We start from the raw sequence: 14,002 nt of genomic DNA, 5'->3' as shown, positions 1-14,002 counted from the left end.
TCTAACCACCTGAGCTAACCGGGCGCCCCTACACCTACATTTTTGTTGAGCCATAAAGAGGCTTTTCCAAGGCCTGTAACTGTTTCTCATCACTGTTAGAGACACCTCTGGGGAGCCGATGAGAGGGCAGGAAGGAAGAGACTAATGCTTACTGAGTGTTCGCTACATGCCAGTTCCTATTCTCAGTGCTTATACGCTTAAGTATTACCTTATTTCTTCACACCAACCTATAGGTAGATACCTATAATTATCCCTATTTGCAGAGGATAAAACTGAGGCACAGAGTAGCATTTGCCCAAGGTCCCTGAGCCAGGAGGGCCCAGAGCCCAAGTTCTGCCTGCCTGGTTGTGCCGCCTCTAGAGCCCAGGGGCTCCCAGGCTACTGCATTTGAGTTTTTCACCCCAGCGTGGAGACACTGAGGCCGGCAGTGAGTGGCCTGGTTCTCCAGAGGCCCTCAGGGTCTAATAAGTCCTCAAGAGGGGACTTGGGATAACGTCAATGCTGAGGGGTACATCCCGTCTCCCCTTCAGCTTGTACAATGCACTAGGAACAGGAAAGAGTTCTAGGAAAAGCCACAGTCATCATGTCTGTGATTTAGATTTAAAGCTTTCAGTGGTTTTCTCTATGCTTTTCGGAAAGAATCTATGATTTGTAACTAGGCCCATGAGGCCTCCTCCCTCTAGGGACCTCCCTGGTCCTCAGGAGCTCCAGCTGACACTGGTCTCTCCTTCAGCTTACGAGATCAGCTCAATTCCTGCCCACCTTCCCAAATGCTGTTCCTTTGTCTGGAAAGCTCTGTCCTCAGCTCTTAAAACAGCTGGCACCTTCTCATCCTTAAAGCATCTGCTTAAAAGTCACTTCCTCAGATAGGAGGACAGGAAATTGCTATCAGTTTTGCTCTCTACTGTACGCCCAGCTCAGTGCCTAGGAGGTACCCGCTGAGCATTTGTGGTACGAATAAATGAATGAGTGATTATGCCCCCTGATCAGAGCACCAGTCACATTTTGCCCTCACTGGGGGTCAGCTGCATAGCTGGGGCAGCAACAGCTTAATGTAGTGATTGAGAACCCAAGCTCTAGAGTCAGACAGAACTAGGTTCTAGTCCCAGCTCCATCACTTACAAGCCTGTGACCTGGGGCCATTTCCTTTGTAACTTTGTATTGTGAAATATTTCAAATATACACGAAAGTAGAAGGGATCGTATAATGAACCCCCATTACTCATCACCCAGCTTCAACAATTATCAAAATATCGCCAATCTGTTTCATGTATTTCTCCTCACCCCTGCCCCTTGCTGTTATAATTCACATATTATAAAATGCACACATTTCTAAGGATACAGTTCAATGGTTTTTAGTAAATGGATAGAGTTGTGCAATGATCCCCACAACCCAGTTTTAGAACCTTTCCAACACCCCAGAAAAGTTCCCTCTTATAACCCGGGGCAATCTGCTGAACCACCCAGTGCCTCAATTTCCCCATCTATAAAATGAGGACAAGGATGCCTATGTCACTGGCTTGCAGAGTGATTAAATGCAAGAATGCTGGGAGATAAAGAGTACTAAGGCAAGAGGAAGTAATGATGAGGACAAGGTGCTGTGCTGGTCTGCAGCTGAGCTCCTCCAGGGCAAGGGCAGCTAGCTCTCAGGGTGCCCCAAGCTCTAACTGAGCTTAGCCCACAGTAGGCACTCACCACGTGCTGCTCAAAATGGGGGCTGGGGGGAGGCTGATTCCCCACTCTCAGAATCAGAATTCATCTGGGCAGGGGCACACGGGGATGGTCAATTGGCCCTTGGGATTCCCATCCCAGGCCTGGCACCTGGGCCTAAGGGCTGGGAAAGAGAGGGTGTCTGAGCCCATACCTTGTGCCTGTGCCACCAGAACACTGGCGTTCAGCTGCCACTCGATGTCCCCTTCTTCCTCGGCGCACTGCTGGGACTTCTCGCCGTAACTCTGGGCCTGCCAGGCCTGGTCCAGCTCCAAGTAGCAGCGGCCGATCTCATGGAATAACCAGGTCTTCTCCAGGGTGGTTTTCGCCAAAGGGATCTTCTCCTCCCACCTGAGGACATAAAGAACCAGGTTAGCTTCTTCTACTCTAATCCCCCCCAACCCCACCCCTCAATCCCCACTGCACTTGGCCACAGGAGGTCAAGGCCTCCTACTGGGTGGTGGAACACAAATTGTTCGCCAACCACCAGTTCTTTTAGATACAGGGGTGGAGCTAATAAGCATTAACATGTTTTAAAACTCCCAAAGCTAGCTTGGAACATCTATGGGATCGAATTTAATACAATTGAAAATAAGGTTTACGAAAGAGCATTTGAATAACAAAAATAATATTTAAGAATATTATAAGTACCTATAAGAGAAAAATCAACACAGAAAAAAGATTGGAATGAAAAAAATATCAATAAAAGTAAGAGTGGGGGTGGGCCGGTTAGCTCAGGTGGTTAGAGTGCAGGCTCATAACACCAAGGTTGCTGGTTCGATCCCCGCATGGGCCACTGAGCTGCGCCCTCCACAACTAGATTGAAACAACTATTTGACTTGGAGCTGATGGGTCCTGGAAAAACACACTGTTCCCCAATTAAAATCTTAAAAAATAAATAAAAGTAAGAGAAGGATTAGAATTAGTACTTATCTTTCGATGGTGGGACTGAAAAATTTTTCTTCGACTTTTCTGTATTTTCCAAATTAAGATTTTAATAATGAGCACATATTGACCATAAAACTTTTTATTATAAAAAGATACTAATAGAAAAAAAAGCAAGATACTAATAGGTGGGTGAACTCGCCTACTCCTTTGTCTTTTGGCACATAGACCCCAGGGACAGGTCAGGAAACCAAATGAAGTGTAGCAGAGGTAACAAGATTATTTCAATCAAGTGAGGAGGGCCTAAAGGCACTATCTCTGCACTAAGTAAGTAGCCCAAGGAGCTACCAATCCCTGCACAGGCCAGTCTCCAGGTCAGGCCCTCCCCCCGAGTCTCCCTGGGGCTAAATCACCCCACTGTCACTAGCCCCAGGGTAAGACATCAAAAGTCCAGCAGTTGGGCTACCTGGAGAGTTCAGACTCTATTCCCATTGACTCCACATAACCACAGAATCACAGAATAGCGTCAGAAGCAGTCCCAGACTCAAAGGGTCCACCAGTTCCTGAACTGGCCCAAGGTAAAGATCACCTGGCGTCGTTAAAAACAGATCCCTGAGCGCCAACCCGAACCTGTAGAATCAAAGTTGCCAGGGAAGAGGCCCAATAAATTCACATACCTAACAAATGCTGCTGGTGATTCTCATCACTGGGACATTTTGAGAAAATGCTGATTCTAGTCTATTAATGAATTTAACTGATGAGCCCCAGGGTTTACAAAGTGGCTTGCCCATGGTCGCCTAGCAGAGCCAGGTGCCAAATGCGGGTCTTCTTCTGCCTCTTTGCCTGGCATCCTGGCCCCAGGCTGGGAGTCCGGTGTGAGGGTGGGCAGTTCTGGCCAGGAGGTGGGGAAGGGGCAGTCCTTGGTCACTCACGTGTCAATGGCTTGCTGGAATTTCCCAACTCTGGCAAAAACCCTGCCAATGTTGTCAAGGGCTCTTGACTTGGCATCAGGAAGGTCACTGTGGGGAAGAATCGTGACAAATTGTTCACTAGAAATGGGCCGTTCTAGGTACTGTGGAAACGGAAAAGAAGTCAAAGACAGGTGCCCTAGTCTCAGGGACTGGGTCCAGTTTGAGGTACATGCCCAGGCTGGTAAGGCTATCACACAGTCCCTGTCATGCCCTGCAGTCAGAAGTGAACAGTATCAGGACATTTCCTGAGGCGATTAGTCAACAGCTTGCAGATTAGGTCCTTTGATGTAGTAACTCCCCTTCTAGGAATTGACCTCAAGAGCATAATGTGAGGGCACTCATTAAAGCGGTGTTTACAATACACATTGGAAACAATCTAAACTTCATCAGTGCCTTAGCACTGGTAATTTTTGTATATGGGGGGGTGGGGGGGTGGAAAAGTCCCTGATAGAGTTAAAAAGTCAGGTGATAGGAGTGTATATACTATGTGTATTGCCCCATTTGTGTTAAAAATGAATAGGCGGGCCTGAAGTGGGATGCTGTGCTCCTAACTTTGGAGATAGAGAAAGGGGCCAGGAGCCACGGAGTGCGATGAATGCAGCTCTAGAAGCTGGGACAGGCAAGGAAACAGACTCTCCCCTACAGCCACTGGAGGGAGTACGGCCCTGCCAACGCCATGATTTTCACCCAGTGAAGCTGCCGTCAGACTTCTAACCTCCAGAATTGTAACATAATAAAAGTGTGTTGTTTTAAACCCTCCCCCCCAAAATAAGTAAATAAGTAAAAAGTGGGCATTTTTAAAAGAAGAGAGGATGTAAGTCTATAAGTGATGGTTACCTAAGGGAAATAAGAGTATGAGGGAAACTTTTAATTTTAAATGTAACTGTTTTACAGTATTCACATGTCACCAGGAAAGTGAGCGCTTTCCCTAAAGAAAAAGACAATTGTGCCCCCGACATCCATTCTTTACCATGTGGACATTCTGATCTCTGTTGAACATTGCCACCTTCCTAACAAATAAAACAAGAACCTCCCTGCCCCCCGAATCCCAGATCCCCTCCACCAGCCACCCCTCTCACCCTCTCCCTTCCCAGTTCCTCTGTGCCCCTCAAAGCCCTGCAACCCAGAGGCTGCCATGTCTTCCGTGAAACTCTCCTCTGACCCAGTCTCCCGGGTGGCCAGCGTTTTCTAAAATGCAAATCTGATCAAACCATTGCTCTCCCCACAGAGGTGCTCCCACACATCTGCGGAGTCCCACCACAGCCCTGCAGCCCAAATGCCCACAAAGATGTCGTCCCATAAACTCCCGTTCGAACTGAAATACCTTTCTGTGCAGCCATTCAAAGAATGGGACCAAAAGAAACACAGAAATGAGTTGTTTTTGCTTTAAAAATCCTATGTATGTAGAGATGTACATAAATATGCAGGTAAATACATTGAAAAGGGACCAGAAGGACACTTCTCAATATGGTCCCAGGGAAGTATGGTCCTGGGGGCAGAGGAGGGGAAAGACTTTCACGTTCTGCCCTCAGTACCACAGAGCTGTGAATCAAGTACAGCACTGTAATACCTGTGTGAAATCAAATTCATGGCCCTTAGTACCTTCGGGATAAGGCCCTTCCTCCTCAGGGTGACACCTGGTCCCCCCACTCCCCACAGATCCCCGCCACGCTACCTGCAGTTCCCCAAATCCTCCAACCATGCCATGCCCCTCTTCCTAAGGTGCCCCTCTCCCTCGCCCTCATCCCCCTTGCTGAGTCTCCTGTCCTCTCGGGAGCCTCCTCAGCTTCCCGCTGTGCTCCCACCTGCCTTTCTACTTGGACCCTCAGCCATACTTTGTACCTGCTGCTCTCGCAGCACCTCTGATGTCAGCCTCCCCTTCCAAACTGGGTGCTCTGTTATGATGTAATGATGAATGAATAAGTTGTAATGTTATTCATAACAATAACATGTCATAAGATAATAATAATAACAATGAGAAAGCATGCAATCAAATAATCTATAGAGCATTTGGAGAAAGAAATGAGGGCTGGGGTCACTAAAGAAGTTACTTAGACAAGTTGGGGTTTGAACAGCGCCTCCAATGCTGATAGGCTTCTGGGGGGAGGGGTAGAGAGGAAGGGTCAAGGCTGATTAGAATGAGGGAGCACATGGGGCACCCTGAACTCACAAGTAAGACTGGGGGCCTGTTTGCAGATGTTAAAAAGGAACTAACTTTGTTTAAGGAACACCCCTGTTTCTTCAGCCACTTAGCACACATTTTTTAGCACACATGCCTACTTGTGGCAGGTGTTGGGAAGAAAAAGGGAATCTACGAGTCCCGTCCAGAGTCTAACAGGGCAGGGCAGGATACAGGTAGAGGGTAGAGAGGGAGCACAGAGGAGGGATTTCTAAATTATTCCTCAGGAGCATGGAAAGCTTTCCCAAAAGGGAGACACTTATTTAAATTTTGAAGGATGGGTAGGAGAGAGTTGATGAAGAAAAGCCTGGCAAAAGAAAAGGAGGTTCCATTTAGGGACTATCAGGAGCAGAGACACAGGTGTTGGCTGGGGCACAGATGCCCAGGGGCCTGGAGAGAGCTGGGTCAAGGGAGGCCAGGACAAGTCAGGTCAGGAAAGGTGGCAGAACTGGGCACTTGAACTCTATCCCAACCATTGGATTTGTTTTGCACAGAAGGACCAGCTGGGCTGCAGGAAATCCAGGTTAGAAGTGAGGAGGGTCTGGACTGAGCTGTGAGAGGGAAACAGAAGGGAAGGTGCTCCAGGAGACAGGCAGGAGGAGGCATGGACAGGACATGGGTGAGCCAGACGTGAGCAGTGAGGGCAGGGAGATGCCTGGGAAGCCACCTGGGCTCCTTCCTGGGGACTGAGTGGCCAACAGTGAGCGCCATCCTCCCGGATAGGGAACCCTGAAGCAAGAGGTTTGGGAGGAAGATAAGGGATTCCACTCTGAGCATGCTAAATTTGGGGTTCCTGTGGAACATCCAAGCAGAAATGCCTTGGAGTCAGTTGGACATGCAGGTCTGGGGCTCGGGAGGGAGTCTGGCCTGAAGTAAAGACGTATCTATGTCTTTAGGGCATGGGACATAGTTGGATCCAAAGCGCTGTATATTTTTATATTTTACTTAATCTGCATAATCCCTGAGAGTTGGTATTATTATGTCTTCACTACAAATGAGGAAACTGAGAAGGTGAGCAACCGAATCAAATCTACACAGCTTCTGAGTGCCAGAACCAGTAGTCAAAGTCAGGTGTCTCCAAAGCTGGTTGTTTGTTTGTTTTCTACTCTTGGAATGACCAATACATGATATTCCTGCGCAGCATGGTGGAGGCAGGTGAGAAACAAACCAGGAATAAACAGGTTGCAGAGTTCGGATGAGTGAGACGGAGTGGGCATGAGGCAGGCAACCCAGGCAATCCAGTTTGTCCCAAATGGAGGACTGACGCCAGAGGGCTGTGTAGACGTAGGCTCAGAGAGGGCCTGGAGTGCCAAGCAAAGGCATTTGGTTTTAGCCTGCAGGCAATGGGGGGCCAAGGCCTGTCTGTCAGCAGGGGAAGGAGGGTGGACAGATGAAATGCAGGGCGTCTCTGGAGGGGACATGTGGGAGCAGCTAAAGTCAGGGAGAGCTGAGGGTGGACCTGTGAGTGGAAACAGGATGATGGGAGACTGAAAGAGGCTCAGAGCTGTGGGGCAAGTAGGAACCGTGAAGCAGAAAATCATGAAAGACTCCAAAGGTTCAGACCAGGTGCCCAGAAAGCCATGAGACCTCTGAGAGCAGGCCATCAAGTTTTGGGGAAGAGCTGATTCCTGGGAGAGTTGGTATTACTGTTACTATGGATACCTAGCAATGTCCTGAGATCTTTACATGTACTCTACATGCCATCCCCCCTCCCAATTATCAGGTGGGGCTATTACTATGTCCATCTAACGGAAGGGACCATTGAAGCTGAGAGAGGTTAAGTGCCTTGTCCAAGGTACCACGGCTGGGAAGTACAATTCTAAAGCCTAGGTCGGCCCGACTCCAGAGCCCAGGCAATTGGTCAGCACCATGGTTTCTGAGGCCCTGCTGGATCCGACTCCTCCCACTTGGTCCAGCCTCCTCTTGGCCACTCTTCCCCTCGCAACACCCTATGCTCTCCAGCCTGAAGCATCCTCCCGCCTGCCTCAGGGCCTTCCCACAGGCCAAGTGTGTTCCCCAACGCCCAGCCATGTCCTCCTGGGATGTACTTCTCATAGCACTGGGTCCTGTACTTTTCCTTCATGACACTTAACACAATAGCAATTTATTAGCTATGTCACTTTTTATTTGAAACCTGCAGGGAAGTGACCCTTGTGTCTGATCATTGTTGTGTTCCCAATGCTAATAGCATCTGGCATGTTGGAGGTTGAGGAATGCTTGTTGAGATGGTGTAAGAATGAAAATATCCCTAACAGCCAGGCCACTGGGAGCTTTTTAGAGTTTGGGGGTACTGCTCTCCTCTTTGTGGCAAAAAAACACCAACAAAACTGACAGTCTCAGTCTGTCTCTTATCCTCAGTCCTGGGCTGGTGGCGCAGCCCAGGCAGAAGGGCGAGCCCTCGCCCCAGCCCCACTCCTCTGTAGGCCGCTGGGCCTTGGCCGCTCAGACTCCCCAGTGACTCACTGTTCCTTGGCGATCTCCAGGTCCTTCCTGTGGCTCTGCAGGGCTGCTACCATCTGCCCCAGCTCAATCTGGGCATTCCCCATGCAGCTGTACAAGTTTCCAACCAACTCATCCTTGTTGGGCACATCTTCTTTGTTCCATTCCAGCACCTTCTTCAGCACTTTCTCCGCTTTCTGAAGGCTCCCTTCAGCACTGCCACTGGTCAGCACTGGGAAGGAAAAGAGGTGATGTGAAGGGGAGAGCAGCCTCCTCATGGCTGTTGGGAGAAACTGCCTCCCCGGAGATAACCCTCCACAGCCCAGGGAAGCCAGAGGCTCAGACTACTCTGTTGCTCCCTTCCACCTGGAAGAGATCCCACCCTTCTGAGAACACCACCCACACATGTCAATGTCCTCCAGGCTCTTGAGGATGTAACGGGCTGTCTGCGAGGGGCGGCGTTTGCGCTCCCGCAGCCATTTCTCTTGCATCAGATTCCGGTCGCGCTCCCTGGCATAGATGGGCTTCTGCTGCCTCCAGAAGTCACTGCGGGTGTCCAGGTAGTTGATGCCCGCCGTGATGAGGTCCTTCACAGTCAGGCCATGCTTGATGGTACCTTTGATCAGATCTGTGGGGAAGGGTGTGAGGAGGAACCAACCAGAGCAGGCGTCTAAGCGAGTCGCCTCCTCCTCCCTTGGGGTCCTTGCTGTGGGACCCCCTGTGGGGCGGTCAGCCCAGCTGGAGTTGTGGAAACAGTGAGGAAAGCAAGAGCACGAGTGGCAGAGCGGGTCTATCCGGGCCCAGTTGAGGCCAGAGCCCCCCTTTCAGGCACTCCCATGGTACAGAGCTTATTATTACACATAGACCCCTTATGGCAAGATATGAGGAGCTAACAGAAGGGGCAGCTGATGGGTAGGCCCCAGCCCTCAGGGCTCCCCCATTTCAAGCTGTGTCCCCAGAGAAGACAGAGTCTAAACGCACGACCTGGCCCAGGTTGCCAGTGCCAACTGGTTTCCTAGGTGCTAAGTGGGCCCGTGCGAGCTGGGAGCTGGAGGCATGTGCCCAAGTCCTGGCCGCCGCCTGAACAGAGGTTACAGCTGGCAGCAAAGCTGCAAGGCCACTTGGCGTCATGCCCAGGCCACCCCTTCCCTCCACAGAAGCTCCTCTGGGGGGAGAGAAGCGTTCAGGCCTGGTACAGACATGTGCCAGCAGTGAAGCTGCTCTGGTCACACAGATCTACAGGGAATCTTGCAGATGACCTTGGGAGTCAGTTCTGGGGAAAAGGCATTTGACTCAAGGGCGATTCCTGCTCAGGCTTATCAGCTAATGGCAATACGCCCATCCCTCATGCTTATGTGAGGCATTCGTTTCAAGACTCTGTCCTATTTCCGGTCACTGCTGGCACAGTGTGGTGGAAAGAGCATTAGACCAGATGTCAGGAAGCCTGAGTTCTGGTGTCGGCTCCACCCTTAGCTTGCTTTGTCAACTTGGACAAGTTATTCCCTATTCAGGGTCTCTCTTGCTGTATCCATAAAAGGAGGGGTTGGACCAGATGAGGTTCGGGACATTCTAGTGCTAGTGTCCTAGGACTCGCCTTCTAGTGCCTCCCAACTGGATTTCTTGGCCCTTTGTACAGGTTGAAGGCCCAGGGAATTGCCCCTTCAGACACCCTGGTGGTAGAGGAACCCAAATCTCTGGTGTTCCCTCCCAGGGTACCAAATCGCTTAAGAGCATGGATACTGAAATTGAACTTCCTGGATTCAAATCGGAAAGACATGTCACTGACTTTAGGTGAGTTACTTAACCTTTCTGCGTTTCAATTTCCTCGTCTGTAAAGTGAGAATGTTAGTAAAACTGTCCATAAGAACATGTTGGCTAATAGGATACAATAGGCTCTGCCTCTGCCTCATGCATTACACATCCACCCTAGGTTCCCTTTGCCCCGTTCCCTGTTGCAAACAAAGTGTCCGGAACCTTCATCCAATAGGAGCTTCTGTAGATACTCCTTGTCCACGTAGAGCTCGCCCAGGAGCTGGCGGACAGTTTTCTTACTCTTGAGCGAGCCCTTCCTCTTAGACTCTGTCTCAGGGTGGTATAAGAGATGTCTCACGGGCTGAGGCTTCTGCAGGGCTTTCATATTCTAGGAAGACAGAGCAACACCGGACAGAGGCTCAGCAAGGAGCACAGAGAACCCCGTCAGGGCCTCAGGATCTGTAATACCAGACTCCTCCTCCAGGACCTCTTTCTGGGCTGAGACCCATGGAGTGTGTCTGGTCTGGGAACAACTAGACTCCCAGGACCCCTCCAGAGCTGGGGCAGAATCCCACGGCTGCCCGTGATAGGCAGGAGTGAGTTGTTCCCAGGCAAGAGGCCCACTAAGACCTGTGCAACTCAGGCACACGTGGCTTCTTCCCTCAGAAGGATGTGGTGTCAGAACCAGGGTCCTTACCTCAGCCTGCTTGCTTAAGAAGGAGAGGTCCCCTTTGTTCTCCAGTTTAATCGAAGAAGGACCTGCAAGAACAGAAGTGGGGGCTCAGGTCAGCCAGGCCCTCAGCATGACTTATCACATATTTTTATGTGGAAATGGCTGCCTTTGGCAGGGGGGTGGTAGAGGTTGTTGCAAAGCAGGCTCTGAGCCAGCCTGGCAGGCAAATGGTACAGGGTGTTTGGAGCAATACTTTTGTAGGAAGGAGGCAGCCCCCACTAGCCAGATTTGCAAACGAGGGTTGCGCTCCATTCCATGCCATTCCACATTCCGCTGCTCACTGGCAAGCTCTTGCTTTCCTTCCTCCTCCCCCCTGCCACTGAGCTGAAAGGTAAGGCCAGCCCTTGGTGAACAGGTGGTGAGGGAGGAAGCCAGAGATTAGGGAGGACTAAGCTCAGGACTCCATTCTGCCCTATGATACCAGGCCAAAACTAGGCCTACTCATCTGGTTGGTGGTGAGTGAAACAGCCCTTCTCATCTGTCTTTGAGGAGAACCAGACACTGCAGTGCTCAGTACAGTGGATCGGGGATTGGCCCTCCCAGTGGACAGTTCCTAATTCTCAACAAAATCAGCAGCAGCCAAATCAAAGCATGGGACTCCCAGCAGGCCTCCTGGTGGTTGCTCACCCAAGGCACCTCAGGCCTCCTTCCAAACCTAAGGTGTTTCAAGAGATTTCCTGGACAATGGCATAGGCCCTGTGTCACTCACTTCCCACTGAGTTGTTGATGGCTTCCTGGGCTTTCTGAATTCCAACTTTGAATTCCCGATCAGGCCGCAGCTTATAGCCTCGATGATAGAACACCAAGGCAAATTCAAAGTCTCCCATGGTATACAGGGTCTCGGCCTTTTGTAAAATCCCCTGAAAAAATGAGAGGAAGCACCATTGAGGTGGACAGACAAGGCCTTACAGGACTCAGGTATGGTGGAACAGAAGGGTCCTGGGTTGAGGGTCAAGGTTGGAATACAGGGGCAAGGAGCTGGGCAAGTGACCTCTGAAGAGAAAATGGCATCACACTCTAGGCGGTCTTCCTGGTTCTTCTACCACTTCTAAGCAGAGGCTGCTGCAGACAGTGGCAGCGGGGAAAGCAAGATGGAGTCCTCCACCCATACAGTCACCTTGCAGAAAGTCGGGTCACCCTCGAGTGAAGCTTCAGCATCCTTCAGGGATTTCTCCAACTCTCCCATCTTCAGGAAGCACTTGGAGCGGGCAACCAGGCAGTTCTTATCGCTATTCTGAAGTCGAAGAGCCTGAGAAAGGAACCACTCAGGTTGACAGATACCAGGCAGTTGCCCTATAGAAGCTGGGCTGGAAATAGCAGCCCAAACCCTCCTGCCAGAGTTTCAAGGGGACTCCTAGGGGCAGTAAACAGGTCTTTGGATCTTTTATTTTTTTTTAGCTGAGCCATCCTGCCACCTGTTGGCAGCTCAGCGGCTGCTCAACTCGGGGCGGGACTTGAACCACTGTTATTCAGAGCTCAAACTCTTGAGCGAGCTCTTAACCAACTGAGCCACTCGGCCGGCCCAGGTCTTTGGATCTTATCAGACCAAAAGCAGTACAATATTGATCTTTGCTTAGTCAGCTTGATTATTTGCAAGCGGCTCATCTTGAACAAGGTCAAGTCACAAGCTTTGTGGAAGCCACTGGTTGATATGTGAGAATACACTACTCTGTGGCTATATTGAATTTCCCCGAGTGTCTGGGATTCCTCCAGTCCACTCAAACAATAGGGTATGTTTGGTTCACACCAAATTCAACCACAAACCTGAAATGGCTGCACAACACACTCAAAATACAATCCAAAGGCTAAGCATTATGAAGGCTGACAAAACAGATTTTAGGACAATCTGCAACTCGAGGTGGCCATTCCACGAGCTCTCTTTTTACATAGCTGATTGAGAATGAATCGCCATTTCAGGGGATTAAGATGAAAATGCTAGCAAAACTGAAACTGTGATTTTGGCCCTAAAATGGGAGCAGAATGCTTTCCTTCTCCCCATGTCCTCTTCTCCTTCTGTTTGAGATCATTACCATAGTCTGTGGAGTACTGTCCTTCCTGATGCATGGACTGTATGGGCCCCTTTCTAACCCCTCCCCACTTTTCCAGGAAGATGTAGCTACTCACTTTCAAGGAAAAAGGCCGCTTCTAAGCTATCTTCCCTCAGGGTGTTCTTTTCTCTCTGCCAGAGCTTCTCCAGGATGAAACCTGATCCAGAGCGAGGGGAGTGGGTAGGGGCAGGACTCCTAAACTCAATGGTTGACTCCTCTGGTCAATCATTTCTGGTTTTAGAGTGTGGTTGGTGATCGAAGGGATAAAAGATTCTGGGTGGCAGTTGAGAAGCTTGACTTTAGGAGAGTCTTGGGGCTGATTAGAGAGCTATTCTGCCACTCCAGTTGGAATAAGAAGCAGGCTATTTGTTGTAAAAGAAATTGTTATACGAACTTCTAATAGCTTACTTGTGGGGAGTATAGTCCGTGGTTAGCATCACAGCACTGGAGTCTCAGTGCCTGGGGTTCAATCTTTCCTCTGCCACTTGCTAGTTCACTGATCTTGGGCATGTTACTCAACGTTATCAGTTTCCTTATCTATAAAATTGAGTAATAACAGTACTTCTCCCATAGGCTTGTACTGTGCTTAGCAGTGTGCCTGGTGTTCTAAACAGCACTCAGTCCTCTTAGGGTGGGGTGGAGCAATGTATGCTAAGGTTCTGTATAACACTATTAGTTATTTACTGACCATCTTCCAAGAGCAACTGGGTGCCAGCCAATCTCCCTGCCATGGTGGGAATCTCCCCTCCCTCAATGATGAGAAATTGAGGCTGCTCTTTAGAAGGCCAGTCAATCACCAAACATTTGAGTAAAAAAATAGAAGAGCTCATTGTTAATGCACAGAATGGTTTTTAAGGATCAGACAGAACGCAAGTGGGAACTGGAAGAAAATGGTTCAGGGGGGCTTATCTGTCACAGTGGTGCATCAATCAGGAACAAGTGAATAATAGAAACAATAGGGTCCTCCAGGCATCATCAGGACCTCGGTTCAGGAATCCAAAGTGGTGATGGGTGACAGGTTCAGGGCGCACTCACGTTGCTGAAGCTAAGGGCGGCTTTAGAGAACTCCCCGCAGAGATAGAGCCGCTCGCCCTCCGCCATGTAAGAGAGAAAGGTGCTTCGCAAGGCTTCAGTTTCTGGCTCCGACATGATGACGGGATTCGGAGACGCTGAAGAGGAGAAAGGTAGGAAAAGAAGTCAGAGAACCTCTGGTTTGTGGCAGCCCAGTCTCTTAGCAACCGGGAGATGTGACCTACTTCCGGTCCCGCCCCTCGCTCCTGGAAGCG

At 50.0% G+C, this 14,002-nt stretch overlaps 3 protein-coding genes across 3 annotated transcripts in view; 1 reads left to right on the top strand and 2 right to left on the bottom strand.

The window, feature by feature from the left end:
* ODAD4 (outer dynein arm docking complex subunit 4) overlaps positions 1 to 9,007 on the bottom strand; it is a 14,769-nt gene extending 5,762 nt beyond the window's left edge. The window contains exons 1-4 of the mRNA XM_019667021.1: positions 8,587 to 9,007; positions 8,208 to 8,415; positions 3,527 to 3,613; positions 1,864 to 2,060 (exon numbers count right to left, since the gene is read on the bottom strand). Coding sequence (XP_019522566.1) covers positions 1,864 to 2,060; positions 3,527 to 3,613; positions 8,208 to 8,415; positions 8,587 to 8,674 — 580 coding nt within the window. The 5' untranslated portion in view covers positions 8,675 to 9,007. The remainder of the gene's footprint in view (positions 1 to 1,863; positions 2,061 to 3,526; positions 3,614 to 8,207; positions 8,416 to 8,586) is intronic.
* Positions 9,007 to 14,002, top strand: part of ACLY (ATP citrate lyase) — a 63,955-nt gene continuing 58,959 nt past the window's right edge. Inside the window, exon 1 of the mRNA XM_019666996.1 lies at positions 9,007 to 9,974. Within this exon, the coding sequence (XP_019522541.1) occupies positions 9,959 to 9,974 (16 nt within the window). The 5' untranslated portion in view covers positions 9,007 to 9,958. The remainder of the gene's footprint in view (positions 9,975 to 14,002) is intronic.
* LOC109395747 (tetratricopeptide repeat protein 25-like) lies at positions 9,956 to 13,953 on the bottom strand. The gene is made up of 5 exons (XM_019667022.1): positions 13,752 to 13,953; positions 11,786 to 11,917; positions 11,378 to 11,528; positions 10,633 to 10,694; positions 9,956 to 10,323 (listed from the first exon to the last, which is right to left on the bottom strand). Exons 1-5 carry the CDS (start codon positions 13,863 to 13,865, stop codon positions 10,090 to 10,092), a joined length of 693 nt encoding a protein of 230 aa, XP_019522567.1. The 5' UTR covers positions 13,866 to 13,953; the 3' UTR covers positions 9,956 to 10,089.

This window comes from Hipposideros armiger, unplaced genomic scaffold (assembly GCF_001890085.2).
Source record: "Hipposideros armiger isolate ML-2016 unplaced genomic scaffold, ASM189008v1 scaffold_482, whole genome shotgun sequence".
In the NCBI taxonomy this organism is placed as follows: domain Eukaryota; kingdom Metazoa; phylum Chordata; class Mammalia; order Chiroptera; family Hipposideridae; genus Hipposideros; species Hipposideros armiger.
This window is presented reverse-complemented; position numbering and strand designations above follow the sequence as displayed.